Genomic DNA, 14,451 nt, shown 5'->3' on the forward strand with positions numbered 1-14,451 from the left:
GCATTGAAGTTGCAGTGTCAGGCCATGGGCCTGAGATAACGTCATCCGACAGTGGTTGCCTGCCAACGCTGGCTAGGGAGCTTTCCAACGTCCTTCGCTTCAGCATATATGCTTGGCAATAGCACAATATGTGTTCCAGCGTTTCAGGCGTCTGGCAGTGTTCACAGTCAGGGCTGTTCGACTGGCCGATGAGGCGTGCGCAGCGACGGGTAACGCAAGCCCAGCCAAATCCTGCGTATCAATGACGTTTTGCCCCGCGTAACCTTCGGGGGCAAAGAGAATTTACCGTTTGGGTCGATCATATGTATGCGTTACCAGGGGTACACCCCTGGGAACGCATGCGGGGCATGCATACAGGGGCTACAGGTAAACAGCTTCGCTGTAATAAACAAAGGTGGGAAACCTTTCCAGAATGAGAAACGCTTGGTAATGAAAGTGTGTCCTTGATAGCGGAATTGAGAGCGCGAACTACTAGGAAAGCTCCAGAAAAGACAGGCCACGGCGCTATCTCCGCGATAGGAACGCACATTCCTGTCCCTGTACGGAGCGCCGTGTCCTGTCTTTTCTTGTGCTTCAACTTGTGTCCCAGTAGTTCGCGCTCTGAATTTAGCCGAGGTTCCATACCACCATGCTCATTTTTCACTTTTGTCCTTCAAAGTTGTAACACTAGCGGTTCGATAATGGTTTCAAAGCATGAAACATGTTGCACGGTTTTGTATCGCCTCTAAGTCCGCTTTGAGTACCCTGAGTCCAGCATCTCATATAGCTTTTGCATATTCTAGTTTAGTTCGTAGTAATATTTTATAAAATTTCAGCTTGAGAGATACAAGGGTCGCAAAAAAAATTCTGCGGAGGTAAACTAAACTACGACGGGGGGGGGGGGGGGGTTGTTATGTATTAAATGTGAGTTTTCCAACATAAGCTATACGAAATGTGCACGCCAAGGTAGTTGTATAAGTTCACAGATTGCAGAGCAGTGTTCTCAACGTTATATGTTGGGTGTTGTCGACAAATGTGCACTCTTTTGCACTTGTTAATGTTTAATTTATTATTCCATAACTGGCACCACTCATAAACGCTGTTAATATCAGACTGCACGATGGCTGAATCTAAGTCACTGTTAATTCGTTTATAAATGACGCAGTCCTAAAAGACAGATGGAAGCCATTATCGTTGTGGGCAAGTCATTAATTAAGTTATACAGAGCAGACAACCTATTATGGAGTCCTGTGCTACGCCTAAGGTAACAGAAGAATGAGAGAGAGAGAGAGAGAGAGAGAGAGAGAGAAATGCAAAGGAAAGACAGGGAGGTTAACCAAAGATTATCTCTCGTTGGCTACCCTGTACAGGGGGAGGGGCAAGGTGATGTGATAGGTGAGAGAGAGAAGGATTTAAAAGAAATACACACACACGCACGTACACACAATCTGTTTCTGTGGGCACTGTCACGCAGCCCGCAAAGGCGTTCCTAGTGTTATGCAGTGTCATCGTACAACCCTGCGTCACACAGTGAAGTCAGAATCTGTCAGAAAGTGCAGTGTCTTTTAAATACCGTCGCAGCGCCTTCATAGCCGATCGCGCTGATGCTCGCGTAGGCCAGTTTCCAAGGATCCTGTTTTCTGTCATTGCGTGCTTGTACAGTTTGTCTAGGGTGGCTGAGAGGACTGCTCTTTGCGGGTTGAAACGAGAGCATTCACAAGGAAGGTTCGCGATTGTTTCTTTGCACCCGCAGAAATACAAAGTGGGCTGTTGGACATTCCGACAAGGAAGTAATAGACATTTGAAAATGCTACTCCAAGCCATAGACGAACTAGAAGGGTGCAGTCGCGTCGTGGAAGCTCGGGCGGAATACGGAGTTGTAAATTAGGGTCCAGGATATGTAGGTGGGCACTTGTGAAATCATATGTATTCCACTGAGCTAATGTCAGGTCGTGTGCAAGTACGGCAAGTTTTTTCGCTGCGTCAGCTCTCGAAAGAGGAATGGCAACGCAGTTGACACCGTCATGGGCAGATCGGGCAGCTGCGTCTGCTAGATCATTGCCATGTATACCACAGTGACTAGGCAACCACTGATACATGATATCTTGTCCTTCGTCAACTATGCGATGGTGCGACGCGCCGTGGTTGCTCAGTGGCTATGGTATTGGGATGCTGAGTACGAGGTCACGGGATCGAATCCCCGCCACGACGGCCACATTTCGATGCGGGTGAAATGCGAAAACACCCGTGTACTTAGATTTAGGTGCATGGTAAAGAACCCCAGGTGGTCGAACTTTCCGGAGTCCTCCACTACGGCGTGCCTCATAATCAGAAAATAGTTTTGGCACGTAAAATCCCATAATTTTAACTATGCGATGGTGTACTTCTCCGATCTCTGCGACGAGCTGTTCGTGTGATCCATGGCGCAGTGCTGAGAGTACACTCTGTAGGGCTGCCTTGGAATCCCAGAAGACTGACCATGCATGGGGTGGTTCCGCCTGAATGAAATGAAGAGCCGCACGCAAGGCTACCAGTTCATCAGCTGTTGTTGATGATACATGTGACGTTTTTAGCTGCATTTTGACGGATCTTGTTTCTATCACCACAGCAGCAGCTGAACTTGCAGATGTGACTGAGCCATCCTTGTAAACGCGTACGCGGCCACTGTGCACCTCATGTAAAGCTTCTAATGTGGCCTGCCTCAGGGCAAACGACGGGATGTTAGCCTTCTTCGTGATTCCAGGGATGGTGAGGCGTATTTCAGGTCTGTGCAGGCACCATAAAGGTGAGGATGGTCTTGCTGTAGACATGTAGTTCGATGGCAATGAGGAACGATTGGCAACAATTATACGGCTGAAAGTTGCGTGTGGCCTTTCTGCGGGTAGAGCGGCAAGATGGTGAGAAGGTAGTCGGGCAACGTGGCGAATATGCGCTCTGAGATCGTCGGTTACCAAGTACGTTGATATTGTGGGATCTCGAGCTATGACAATCGTTGCCGCTGTACACGCACACCTCGGAAGACCGAGACACGTCCTTAGGGCTCGAGCTTCTAGTCCCTGGAGTACACGCATGTTTGTTTTGCAGGTATTACCAAGCACAGGGAGGCTGTATCTTGCGAAACCAAGGAACAAGGCGTTATAAAGCTGCAGCATTGACTGCACCGATGTGCCCCATGACTTGCCGCCGATAAATTTGAGGAGATGTATTATTGTCATCAACCTCTTCTTTAGGTATGAAACGTGCGGGCTCCATGATAGGTCGCGGTCGATAATTACTCCTAAAAAGCGGCGTTTCCGTGCATTTGCAACTGCTTGTCTGTTGACACTTACAGAGTAACGCTTCATTGCCTTCCGAGTGAAAGTAACAAGGCAGCATTTCTCTGAAGACAGCTCTAAATTCTGTTTTCGCAAGTACAGTGATGTTAAGGTAGCTGCCTTTTGTAGCCGTGCTCGTACCTGCAGTCGTGTTACAGCAGACGCCCAAATGCAGATGTCGTCGGCATAGATCGATACTTGAACTGTGTTGGGGAAGCATTTGACTAGGCCAATGATCACTAGCTTGAATAGCGTTGGGCTTAATCCGCCTTGCGGTACTCCACGGAACGTTTGGTGTTGAGTCGTGGCTCCATCCTCGGTCATCAAGAAGAAATGCCTGTTGGTCAAATAACTGCAGCTACTGCAAAGTGTGGCCACCGATTCCAGCTTCAATCAGAGCCTCTATAATGGCATAATGCGCTATAATATCATAGGCGCCTTTTATGTCAAGAAATAATGCCGCAGTGAGTCGTTTCAGACGTTTTTGATGTTGAACAAACGTGAGCAAATCGATGACATTATCTATGGATGAGTGCCCACGCCGGAAGCCAGCCATAGCATCTCGGTACACGTTGTAATTTACCAAGTACCATTCCAAGCGAGTCAAAGTCATTCTTTCCATTAATTTTCCTATGCAACTGGCCAGATCGATGGGACGGTACGATGACAAATCTAACGGTGATTTACCAGGTTTGAGAAGCTGAACCAAGCGGCTGCATTTCCATTCACGTGGAAATAAACCGTTGCGCCAAGACTAGTTGTAATGGTTTAGCAGCATGAGTCATGCTTTCTGCCCAAGATTGGCGAGCGCCGCATAGGTAACACCCTCCGGCCCACCTGACGAACAGCGCCTGCAAGTCGCCAGTGCCGCTTCAAGCTCCTCCACCGAATACATTACATCTATGTGGGAACCCCGTGGCACAGGAGTGGCACATGGTGTAAGTGGGCGTTGGAGCTGCGAGCTGGACAGTCTTGAGCAAAATTCTTCAGCAATGTCTATTTCGCTGCGACCTTTTTGCAAAACGAGGGATTTGAAGGGAACACGCTGTTGCGGTGATACGCGAAGTCCACGCACTATCTGAGATAATCGCTGACGTGAATACAACGACTCACAGAAACGTTTCCATCTTTGAGATTGTAGTGCATCAATGCGGCATTGAATCTTCTTTTGCATCTGCCTTGCGTCTCTGAGATCATGCATGAATTTGGTTCTCTTGTATCTTCTTTCAGCCCGCCGGCGAATTGCTCGTAGTCGCTGCAGTCCGGCTTCAAATTTTTAGTATTTCGTGAAAGGTTGAAAAGCACGCATAGCATTTTGCATGACTTTTTGAATTTCGTGTTCCAGACTTGAATGGTTCCCTTGCTGACATACTTCCTCCATGTGCGACCAAAACGCCGACCAGTCAATTCTCCGGAGGGTCGTGGAAGGGCATTTAGATAGTCCCTTGATCTTCAGGTACGTGTGAATGTGGTCGCTTCCATGTCATTCGATGTCTGGAAACTACTGCACGTTTCCTTCAAGACGCCGAGAAGCCAGGGTCATGGAGTAAGACATTTAGGAGGTGAAACTCCCGTCAGCGCGAGCGAGCGCGGGCGACCAGATAAGGTCACAATTGTTGTATGTGCCGACGGGGCCGTATACAGTGGCGGCGCCATGCGGCGAGTCGTTGAAGCCGCAGCCAAAAAAAATTCAGCACCCGGGCAGGCTAAGGGCAGGCGGCTTCGGCGCGCTCTCAACGGCGGTAATTTCTTTCCAGGCCACCAGGCGCCGCCAGCACGATAACGGCACCGCGGGCTTGTGACCTTTTCTGGTCGCCGCAAACAGCGGAGTTTCCACTCCTATATGTTTCTTGCTCCGTGGCGAGGGTCAAGTCTAGGCAGCTGCTGTAAGTAAGCCCGCGTAAATAAGTTGGACTACCATCGTTGAGGCAGTAAAGGTCGTGCTCTGTGGCAAATGATGCTAGTCTCGTTCTCCTGGAGTCCATCTTCAAGCTCCCCCAAAGTGGATGGTGAGCATTAAAATCTCCGGTGAGAATCGTAGGGCCGGGTGTCGCTGATAGCACGTCGTGCATTCGTTTAGAGTCGAAGCCACGTGAAGGAGCAATGTAAACAGCAACGAGAGTGAACGTAAGCTTATTCGTTTTCACGATTAAACAGACGTACTGGTGGTCGTTGTGAGGCGGGACTGGGTGCAACACGTATGTCAGATCACATCTAATATATACCATTACCTTGCTCACATCACCACAGGTAGAAGACATGAATGCTTCACAGCCAGAAATGCGTATAACATTCTGCACGTTTGGTTCGCAAATTACGAGGATGGGAAATCGGTTTTCGAAGACATGGGGCCCTATAACGTAAAACTATTCCAATATGTTTCTATTCCAATCTCCTGACGTCAAATTCGCGTAACCACCAAAGCAAGCACCGGGCGGTCACCCGCAGGGTTGTCTCAACAGACCAATCAAACGCTCTCCTCGTTCATAGGAGGTCAGTTTTGTTTGCTTGAAAAACAAATAACATTGCCTGCACTGAGCGGCTTGTCGTATCTAATTGGCTGACAAGAGGCGAGGAGGACGCTCAAGTGGAGAGAGATTCGATGGGACCTAGCCATTGCCCTGAAAGTCGATAACCGGATGAAGAGGGTGGTGCCGGCTTCTACATTTGGTCGGCTTTCCTTTAGCTTGCGGTGGCTGGTCGAAAATTGCGGCGGCATGCAACGGAAGCTCAAGGATGACGCTAAAACGAACCCTCAGCAAAGAATAGTTGGCAGAATAAGGGGGTAAACGTGCCGAAAGTGCTCGAAAACGTTACACGGCAGCGCAAGAAGATTTATTATACGCAAATACACCCATGCTCTCCGGCAGGTGCGAGTAGCCAGCATCTGAGCGATCGGCGGCAGCCATCTTTTATTCCTTTCGGAACGGGGCAGCCCGCGGCTATTCAGAAGAAAATTCAGTTTTGCTCGGCATATTAATGCATCTTTATCGCATACACGTCACTTTGACGCGGTGAGTTCTTGCGCTTTTGCGACGTCGCATGACAGGCAGGTGAAGTGGGTGCAGCCCGAAAACTTTTTACCAATAGCCGAGGGCTAATGGCGAAAAGGGGTCGAATCAGAAATAACTGTTTTTCTTTTTTCTGTCAAATCATGCATAATCAGTGTGTACACATCATATCAGATGGGGACGTATCGCGGTTTTCGTGACGTCGCGTGACAGACAGGTGAAGTGGGGGGTGGTCGAAAAAAGTTTTTGACCAATCGCGGAGGGCTGATAGCAGAATTGGAATAGTTTTACGTTATAGCGCCCCAGCACTTGCAGTGCACTACGAGCAGCCGGAGAGTCCCTATTTGTCAGTGGTAGACGCATGAAATTCGTGAGGGATTTGAGCATAGCAATCACTTGTGAATCCTTGTCTCGCATTTGGTCAACTGAAGTGACATTTGACGTTAAATGGTGAGTCATGTGCTGTGGCTCTGGCGCGTGGCATGTCTTCGGCAGTGCTGGCCACACCTCACTTGATGAAGCAGAAATAGCAGGGCCGCTTTTATCGTTGACATTCGTGCTCTTACTGGAGACAAATGGACGGACGAGACTTTTCTCTTGAGCCGGAAGAAGATTTCGTAGACTTTCGTTTCCTCGAGCGATGTCGCCTTATCGCTGCAGAAGCATCTCTGTGTGATAATCAGTCTCTCGACATTTCTCGCAAGATTTTCTGCTCTTTCTTTAGGCGTGGACAGTCTTTTAAGGATGCGGCATGCGAGCCTTGACAATTTCGGCACCTGAGCTCTGTTGCACGGCAAGTGTCAGTGTCGTGCTGTTCGGAACACCGTGGGCATGTCGCTGTGTTTCGGCGGACAGCACTCACATGACCAATTCTGTGACACCTTCTGCACAGAAGTGGTTTGGGTACGAAAGGTCATGCCACATGCCGAAAGTGGCCGACCTTTACATGTTATGGTACCTTTAAACACGAGCCTTACACAGGTCGACTTGCCAAAGCGCCGAGCTAGTAGTAAGGCAACACCATCTGTGGCAGGTTTTATTAAAATTGGCAGGTCGATGTCGCTAATCGCTGTGTCAATATGAAAGGAATCGATATTACCTGTTAGGTGTTACGAACTGAGAATTAGTTGTGAATAAGCCTTTCAGCCATGCAAGAACTGTACTATCCAGATTAAGACTGTGCAATACAAGAGCAATTCACCTGTTAATGTGTCAAACGTTTTTTGAGAAATATAAGAATACTCAGTGTATAAGGGAGCTCTGAAAGAAAATTGGAATCTAAGTGATGAGTGAAACACAAAAGTTGCGTATTACACAAAAAATGTTTTGTGGAAACCATGTTGAGCACTATAAAAATAATTACCTTCTAGAAATTTAGCTATATGAGAGGAAATTACATGTTCCATGATCTTTCATGGTATTCCGGATATTAATACAGCTCGGTATTTATTAGAAGAGTGCCTGTGGCCGGACATCAAAGAGCGAATAACTCTCCCAACTTTCCAATCATCACGAATACAGCCAGTCTCAAGCGATTGCTCAAACAGCTTTGAAATGATGAAGATGTTGAATAATTTGGTATTAAGGATAAACTTAGAATTGATGTTGTCCACTCCAGCTGACGAGGGTATTTATTTGTTGAGTTTTCATTTAGTTTAGGAATAGCTGTCGATTCAAAACAGCTCTAATGCACTGGGAGGAATTGAAAATTAAAATAATCGTGACTACCAAAACTAAAATTGTTAGAGAATAATGATGGAAGCACTGTATTTAGGATGCTTCCACATTTTTCGTGAGGGTTAATTCTTTGTGCAGTGTTTCAAGAGCCCTATCGCGAGTATCACTTTTAATTACCATCTTCCAAAATTGTCTCGGACTGTTACTCAGCATGATAAGAAGTTACTTAAGCACGTGTCCTTTGCCAATTTTAGTGTTCTTCATATTTATCATTTACTGAATGATAGATAGGCCAGCGTGACAGTGAATTTAAAGTTTTAGCCGAACAATATATTCGTTTCTTCTTTTTCGCTAATCTTTTCAGTGACTGATTAAACCAAGGTGCGTGCTCATTGGACGTTACAAGCTTTAATGGAACAAACGCGTATGTGAGGCAAACAACTTTGTCTGTAATAACCTCCAGGTGGTAATAACAGACAAAAGTCCTACGAGATGTCGTTCATGAATACACATTACTCGCGATCCTTAGAGCCAAAGGCATTGGCTTCATAATCTTGGATACGTTAGTAACCCTGCTTGGATGCTTATTTGGTACATTGACTGTGAAATGAAGAAGGGCATGGCCACTCAGATCCAGAAGATAATCAACAGAATTAGAGATGACAGGTGCCGTTGCCGTAGTAAGCACAAGATCTACTACACTAGAAGTATACGACGTTATCTGGATTGGTTGTGTTATAATTTATTTGAAGTTAAAGCCATAACACAGGCTAAAAAGATTTCTGCACTCTGTGGAAAACAAACTTCAGTGGAGAAATAAGTAGAACAAAATGCATTCGGGTAATTAATATCGCCAGAATTTTATATTGGAACCTGTCGCTAACGTACGGCGATTGAAATAACAGAATCATGAAGGTCATTAAAGAATTATTGCGGCTAGGTGGAGAACGTCTGCAAACACCCAAGATCATTTTTCTAAACGATAGACAAAGTTCAACCCGTGTCATTTCCATTTCACTAACAGTGCCAATACAAGAAAAACCAAGGTTATCTAGAACTCCAATCAAAACAGCACCGCCTCTTAAATGAACGCTATCTTGTAGGTAAGCGCTAAAATATTTCCCACAATCACCAAGCTCATTGCTATCTACTTCAGAAGAAAGCCTGTTTTCATCCCGCAATAGTACGTTGGCGTCACTCGCGTCAATTACAGCCTTCAGATCGACGCGTCTTGGTAAACCACTCCTTACGTTGGTAAGCAAAAAAGAAAGTGAGCTTTTTGTTCCCGATTTCGCTACACCCCCCTTGTCGCACCGCTATTTTTTGACGTCCTTGCGCGATAACGCCGAGGTGTCATTCGGACGGACATCGACATGTGCACGGGAAGGATGTTCAGAAGTGCCGTCAACACTCTACACTCTAAAAACATTTGCACCTTTTGGGGTGCATATTTGCCAAACAACAATAACCGTCATCTTCTTACCTGCATTTTCTTTCTTTAACGCTGCGAGCCAGGTACTCCCAAGCCACGAAAGGCACGCGCGTTATGAGCTTGACAGAGCATTCTCGACAGGAAAGTAACGAGCGCAGCGTTTTCATGAACTGTTTTCAGAGTCAAGTTCCTAAATACTGTTATCTGTGAAATTGCTTGTTATACTACAGTTTGAATGCTTTGTTTTGAAATTTTGGGAATTCCAACAAATTCTTTCGTGCATGCCACGGTCTGAGTGAAATCTTCACCTACTGTAATGCCATTATCTTTACATTTGCTGTTGCATCTTAGAGGAACAAAATTTCAAAGCAACAGGCCTGGATTTGTTAGCCGCGTACACGCCTAAAATGTGCGTCTTTTCAATTGATCCTTTGGAAATGGGAAAATCTGGAGCGTCAGAGGCTGCATTACGCAGCTTCTCTATAGCCTCATTAGAAGATTCTGAAGGGAAATAAGGCAAGCCATAGAACAATAGGTTGTCGCGTTGTATTCTATCCTCAAACTCGACGTGCATCTCTAGTAGCCTTGTCTTTACTTTACTTAGATTGTCCGCCAGCCTGCGTAAATCGTTTAATGAACGTTAAACACTAGCACGGCTCAGCTTCACAGCAGCAAGTCAACAGGTGATATCACCTACTTCAGCTCTCATTTCCCCCTGTTCCTTTTTAATTTCATTTACACTTGTTAGCAATGCCCCTTAAATTACTTCATTTTCTTTCACGTCTCTCAACATCACTTTCTGCGCCTTCTTTTTTAATTCGGTCGCACTGCCCACTAAGGACGTCGTCATTTTACATTTGTTCAGTACGATACTTAAGGCCTGGTAGCAGGTTTAGCGTGCTGTCTACTTTTCTAGGTGATCTCACTGTTTGAGGCCGTATTTGATTATACTGTTTCGCAGTGTAAGTGATGAGTCTGGTTGCGTCAGCAAGGAAACATTTGCGCACGTTGCGTGTGCAGTTCGACATTCCTGAAAACCGGGACGAAGTAACAGTAAAGCCATTTTAGGCGGCACGTATGCAGTTTAGTGAATCATAACGCGCTGTTTCCGTCAATCGCATCTCTCGTCGCGTACCCTCTAATGAAAACAAAATTATCCTGTATACCGTTCTCCTGCTTGACGGCGCCGCTATTTTTCGCCTCTCCGCAGGAGCGTTGACGGGTGTACTGAACTACTACCGCGCCTTCAACTACGACAGCGAGCAGCTGATGAAGCTCGAGTACCGCAAGATCGACGTGCCGACCCTCATCCTGTGGAGCGAGAAAGACCGCTACATGACGACGCCCATAGCCGAGTTCAACCGAGAGCACCTGAGGACATCCTCGGTTGTGTACTATCCGGACGGTGGCCACTGGCTAATGCGGCAATGTGCTGACAACGTGAACAGACGTATAATCGAATTTGCATCTACAGGGAACATCGCCTTTAGCAACAATGTGGACCCGTCGCAAGTGCCATTGCCAGAAAACAAGTGCGCAGAATCGCCAAAGCCGTCCAAAAAGAGCTGAGTATTTTAGGCGACTTCGCATTTTGTCGTTTCTAAGCTCATCACGGCCGCTCAATTTATGAGGAGCAGTGTCGTTATATGAACTAGAACACTTGTTACACTTACACTTCATCCCATAGGAGGCGTGTGAATTCATAATCAGCTACTTTTTGAAGACAAGGTCTTCTTTGCTGACTGCATACGGGTTTGGCCTATCTGCGTTCTCGGTATATGTCTATGTAACCGCTAAAGACAACGGTAATTTTGCTTCTTTAGAGCGTCGTAGCAAGTCGTAAAAAGTGTGAATATGTAAATCTCAGCGAGACAAGAAGCAAGAAATAGTCGATAAGTTGGCGAGGTAACCGGTGAGGGTGTAATTAACGCTCATGTAGTTGAAAATTACCCAAATTGCGCAATACACTGCATATGTTCGGGATCAGCCCACCTGGCGTGATGGTAAAAAAAAAAAGAAAGGCCTGTCGACCGAAATCGCCACGAATGAAGAGAAAGTCGATGTGCATGCGCGTAAAAAAGCGAATAAGAAACGTAAATGACATCAAAGAGATAGTTTGGAGTAAAATGTAAGGTCTGATAGTGGAAAAAAAATAATCCAAATAATGTAACAATACTATGAAGTTATGCCACATTGCATCATCTTTAGTCCTTTCAATTTCAGTTCATAGAAATGCATATAGCATGTACATCGACCTTGTCTTCATTTGTGTCGATTTTGGCTGTCACGCCTTTTTATCTGCAGCAGATCTGTCAGTGCAGTCACACCACTAAGCTTTTTTGCCGATACCAGGGAAGCGATGAAAACTTTGATACGAAGAGACGGGGAGTATATAAACTTTAGTCGACTTTGCATTAATTACAGGCGTGTTCCAGGCTACCTGTTCTCAATACATTATGCAAACTTTCAAGAAAACCGCGGTGGGCTCAAAAATATGTGCACCGATTTCTTTCAAAGTTTTCCACCCTATAGCCAATCGAAAGAGTGAGTTAACGATACACCCAAGGAGGTAATGAGCCTGCCTATTCCTTCGCTAGGAGGTCGCGTTCTGCATCTCAAAGCAGATCAAAGCAATATCACGAAAAAGGGCGGATATTGAATCACGTGGAACAGTCTTGCTTTCTACCCTGCAATAAGTAGTTTTCATATCACCCGTTTTGGAGCGATACATCTTCTTTTCGAGCCGGCTGCAAATTACATGTCCACTACGTAAATTCTAACCATGGCCGTCTCGAATACTGCGTACGCTTGTTATGTCAAGCGGACAGAACGTCCGGGCGCACGTGCATACTGTCTTTATTCGAAAAAAAAATGAGCTGTTGACTTCATTCCACCATCAGCTCTCAGCGAATCCTGAGCTAGGTGATTGCTAAATGTATAGAGTAAGTGTTACAAACACAACATTCAGTGTAATTCCCTCTCTAGTTGATTCTAGCGTACATAGAAACGTTGCCTTGTTTGAATGTTTGCGCCGAAAGGGGGAAAGAAAGCCTATTGCATTTGGGCGAGGGGTGTCACCTGCCCGTTCGGTCAAGCACTCCTGGTAAGGTAGCTTGCTGCCCTCGGCTAGGCCTAATAAATAAATTTTTCGCACGTCTAACGGGTATACTACGGGCCATGATTCATGCGTGGAGACGTGAACTTCGAGAAGTATCACGACAGAGGCCTGCAGACTTGTCTCAAACGAGTAGATCATTAGTTATCTCAAAATAAAAATCAGAACTGCACACTTCATAGCTGTGAGCGTGCCGGCCAGTACGACTTCAAACAATTTTGGTGAATAAGTGCGATCGCCTAAATAGCAGTACAAATTTAGCTGGGTCTATGTTTTGACGAGAATTGTTAAGACATGACAATTATCAGGGCAGATGCAGTATGATGCGTTGGTTGCCGTTATTCATTAGAGTAGCTTTTTGGGTAGTTGGTACACGATTTTGCTAGAAAAATTCCAGGGGACTTGCAGCCACCTTCCTGTCGCTTTGTCTTTGTCAGCCTCTCGATTTTATTTCCCGTTTAACGTTTGCTGGCATTCTCCTAGCATTTCCGTTATTCATTCGGTGCGCAGACAAAATAGGATATAGAAAGGGTGTTTCAACGAAGAATTTAAGTAATTTTATATAATGGGCTTTCGGAGGTAAAATTGCTGTTCTTGCGTGATCAGGGGCCGTGGCGGTTGCTGTCAAGCGGGTTGCAAGTGCTTTTTAGGGGAATAATTAACTAGACTTTGTTAGTTAACTTCTAATTGTTTAATTTTAATGAATTGTTTATTTAAAATTTTTCGATTATGTTTGATTGTAATTAGGAAATTTTAGTGGATCGTGAGTCCATGCGGTATCAAAATCGTAATTGCGCGTAGAGCTAAAGCGCTCAGAACCTATAGTCGGATACAACCTTAGAAAAAGGGGGCGTTTGCTCCTCCGAGGCGGAGGCACACGAGAATCCACCAATGGGCGCGCACTGTGGACTAACGTCATGAGCCGGACGGCCGCTGAGCCCGCCGATGGAGAAGATGACCGCCCGCGCTTCGAACTGGGTAAGGTCGCGTCAGCTGCGTGCTTCAGCCCCTCGTCAGAGTGAATTTCAGAACTGTTTGTGATGGCCTATCATGCCGAAAATATTACTACGAGCTTAAGATGCGGCATTTGTGCTGCGTGCGTTTATTCTGAGCCGAGCGTCTAGCGGCGGTGTTCGAGCGTTGTGTAGCCCCGTCAATTGATTGCTGTCCACCAGTGCTCGCTGCACGCGCAAGCTGTAGAATGCGTGCTGTGAAATTGTGAAAACACAAAACAAAAAGTATAAATTTTATACTATTTAAAACCAAGAGTATTTATTTAAAAGGATGAATGAAGCATTTCTGTACCTTCCTGCCTCGACCGTATTCTCGCCCCAGGTTTGTAATGGTTGCGATAAATGCATCGTTTTATATAACTACTTTATCAATAGCAACTGGTTCATTTCAAGCTTGGAAAAGGAGTAGTAGATACGCCGTGTACATGTAAACAAGCGCAGAAGCCATGCAGAGCTGCTCTTTCTACTTTTGTCCCTTGCAATGAAGCTAAAGAGCAGACGACGGGCAGCGTTGTAGAAGGCACGGGGTTATTTTTCTGTCGTTAGCCGGCATGTGCAATAGCACATGAGAGCTCTACTAAACCAGTCATCAAAATAAAGAAGTCTTTATTTATACCGAGAATTACGCGTTTCAGGATCACGATTTTTCGAGCGGGACTATTTGAGTCGCGGAGGCAATCAGCTGTCGCGCTTCGGTCATCTGGGCGGGGCCTCCCCTTTTTTCTAAAATTGTATGCGAATATACGCCTCGTGCACCGCATATAGAGGCGCCACTGAAAGCCACCTAGCGGACGCTTCCAACAGTACACGCGGGAGCAGTAGCAGACGACAACCCTTTGCAGCAAGGATGGCTGAAGTTCGCGGCTGCGATTTCTCCTTTGTTCGGGTGCCAGGCTGCTGCTTCCGCTGT

General features: G+C 46.1%; 1 protein-coding gene across 1 annotated transcript in view; it reads left to right on the forward strand.

Moving 5' to 3' along the window:
* LOC142587376 (epoxide hydrolase 4-like) overlaps positions 1 to 10,995 on the forward strand; it is a 200,615-nt gene extending 189,620 nt beyond the window's left edge. Inside the window, exon 7 of the mRNA XM_075698331.1 lies at positions 10,624 to 10,995. Within this exon, the coding sequence (XP_075554446.1) occupies positions 10,624 to 10,982 (359 nt within the window). The 3' untranslated portion in view covers positions 10,983 to 10,995. The remainder of the gene's footprint in view (positions 1 to 10,623) is intronic.
* Positions 10,996 to 14,451: the final 3,456 nt, after the last annotated feature.

The sequence above is a fragment of the Dermacentor variabilis genome, chromosome 7, assembly GCF_050947875.1.
Source record: "Dermacentor variabilis isolate Ectoservices chromosome 7, ASM5094787v1, whole genome shotgun sequence".
Taxonomy (NCBI): domain Eukaryota; kingdom Metazoa; phylum Arthropoda; class Arachnida; order Ixodida; family Ixodidae; genus Dermacentor; species Dermacentor variabilis.